General features: G+C 68.7%; 1 protein-coding gene across 1 annotated transcript in view; it reads left to right on the top strand.

Annotated features, from left to right (window-relative positions):
* Positions 1 to 2,144, top strand: part of TMEM219 (transmembrane protein 219) — a 7,051-nt gene extending 4,907 nt beyond the window's left edge. The window contains exons 3-6 of the mRNA XM_032774168.2: positions 209 to 324; positions 419 to 536; positions 618 to 732; positions 1,916 to 2,144. Coding sequence (XP_032630059.2) covers positions 209 to 324; positions 419 to 536; positions 618 to 732; positions 1,916 to 2,044 — 478 coding nt within the window. The 3' untranslated portion in view covers positions 2,045 to 2,144. The remainder of the gene's footprint in view (positions 1 to 208; positions 325 to 418; positions 537 to 617; positions 733 to 1,915) is intronic.
* Positions 2,145 to 2,314: the final 170 nt, after the last annotated feature.

The following is a 2,314-nucleotide window of genomic DNA, read 5'->3' as shown; positions in this document are numbered from 1 at the left end:
GACAGGATGCGGGTGGGAGCACAAAGGGGGGTGAAAGAGTGGGGCGGAGGAGGTAGGGGATGGGGGGAGTCACACTCTGATTCTCCCCCCAGGACTGGAACTCGTTCCTGGAGTCCCTGAGCCGCCTGAGCTTCTGCACTGACAACGGGACGTGGGGGGAGCCAACAACTCCGGCCCCCACCCCCAGGGCTGCCCCCCTTTCACCCAGGCCCCCCCCGGCCCTATCAGTCTTGGTGGGCCTAACCTTCAACCTCCCTGGGGGAGGGCAACCCAACACCTCCCGCCTGGCTCTGACGGTCACCGGCCACCAGCTGGGACTTGGGGGTGAGTGGGGCTGGTGTCCCCCCTGGTGGGCCATCCCCTCCCCCCACTCTGCTCCCCAGGGATGTTTACCTGCAACACTGACTCCCCCCAACAGGTCCGGTGCCCCAGCAGCCGATCCGCATGGTGGTCGTCACCCCATGGCCCCCCGGCCACAGCCCCCAGGGCAGCTGCCTGAGCCTGGCAGGCCCCCCCTCTCTGCTGCCTCAGACCAGGTTAGCCGGGTGGGGTGGGGCAGGGTGGGGGAGAGGAGCCTGCTGCAGGAACCCCTCACCCCCCATGTGGTCTGGTTGTAGGGCGCCGCCCCGCTGCATTATGGGGGATCTGGATGCCCAGCCCCAGGAGGAGCCGGGGTCCTGCTACCAACCTCGCTACCAGCCCGACCTCACTCTGGCCACCATGCTGAGTTTGGTAAGGGGCAGGGCTTCCCATGGGCAGAATGACAGGGTTACCCCACAAGGGGCGGAGCCGTCCCAGGGGGCGGGACAACAGAGGGGCGACTCCGCAAGGGGCGGAGCTGTCCCAGGAGGTGGGGCAACGGAGGGGCTACCCTGCAAGGGGCGGAGCCGTCCCAGGGGGTGGAGCGACGGAGGGGTTACCCTGCAGCGGGCGGAGCCGTCCCAGGGGGTGGGGTGAGGAAAGGGTGACCCTGCAAGGGGCGGAGCCGTCCCAGGGGGCGGGGCGACAAAGGGATGACCTTGCAAGGGGCGGAGCCGTCCCAGGGGCAGGCCGATGGAGGGGTGACCCCCACAAGGGGTGGAGCCATTTCATTGGGCGGGGCAATGCAGGAGTTACCTCGCAGGGGCGGAGCTGTCCCAGGGGGTGGGGTGATAGAAGGCTTACCCTGCAAGGGGCGGAGCTGTCCCAGGGGGTGGGGTGACGGAGGGGTTACCCTGCAGGGGCGGAGCCATCCCCAGCCGGGCCAGGGAGGGCTTACCCCGCAAGGGTTTGGAGCCGTTCTGTGGGGCGGGGTGACACAGGAGTTACCCCGCAGGGGGCGGAGCTGTCCCAGTGGGCAGGGCGATGGAGGGCTTACCCCGCAAGGGTTTGGAGCTGTTCCGTGGGGCAGGGTGACATAGGAGTTACCCCACAAGGGGCGGAGCCGTTCCGTGGGGCAGGGTGATACAGGGGTTACCCCGCAGGGGGCGGAGCTGTTCTTTTGGGCGGGGCAATGCAGGAGTTACCTCACAGGGTGGAGCTGTTCCAGGGGGTGGGGTGATGCAGGGGTTACCCCACAGGGGGTGGAGCTGTCTCGGGGGGCCAGGCGATGGAGGGGTAACCTTGCAGGGGGTGGAGCCATCTCATGGGGCAAGGCAACAGAGGCGCTACCCTGCAGGAGGCGGAGCCGTCTCATGGAGCGGGGCAATGGAGGGGTCAGTCTCAGGGGGCGAAGCCATCTCATGGGGCAGGGCAATGGAGGGGTCGGCCTCAGGGGGCAGAGCTGTCTCGTGGGGCAGGATGACACAGGGGTTACCCCCAGAGGGTGGGTTGCCAGTGCAGGGGTGAGCTTACTGGGGGCAGCAGGCAGGGGTGGCGCAGGGGTGCCATGGAAGAAGGGGGCAGCCCCACTCACTGCGTCTGTCGCCCCCCACAGGAGGATCGCCACCTGTGCAGCCAGCGCCTCCTGCTGGCTGGCCTGACCGTGCTGTGCCTCTGCGCCCTGCTGCTGTGCATGGCCAGCCTGTGCCTGCCGCCCCCCTACGACACCAGGGGGAGGCTCTAGGGGCTGGGAGCAGGCTGGGACCCACGTACCCTGGCCGGGGCGTTCCCAGGGTGGCAGGCGCGGGGGGCCTGTCTGGGACCAATAAATGGGTTACGCTGGGCCTGTGTGTGCCAGGGTCTGTGTGGGTGGGGCTGGGAGGTATGGGGGGTGGGAGGGCCCGTTGGGACGGGCCCCGCATGAGGGGTGGGGTGGGAGGACACGGGGAGGCTGGCCTTGCATGGGGGGTGCGTTCGGAGGACATGGCAGGCAGGACACAGGCGGTTGGGAGGA

This window comes from Chelonoidis abingdonii, chromosome 4 (assembly GCF_003597395.2).
Source record: "Chelonoidis abingdonii isolate Lonesome George chromosome 4, CheloAbing_2.0, whole genome shotgun sequence".
Taxonomy (NCBI): Eukaryota; Metazoa; Chordata; order Testudines; family Testudinidae; genus Chelonoidis; species Chelonoidis abingdonii.
The sequence above is the reverse complement of the archived record's forward strand: the minus strand, read 5'-3'. Positions and strand labels throughout refer to the sequence as shown.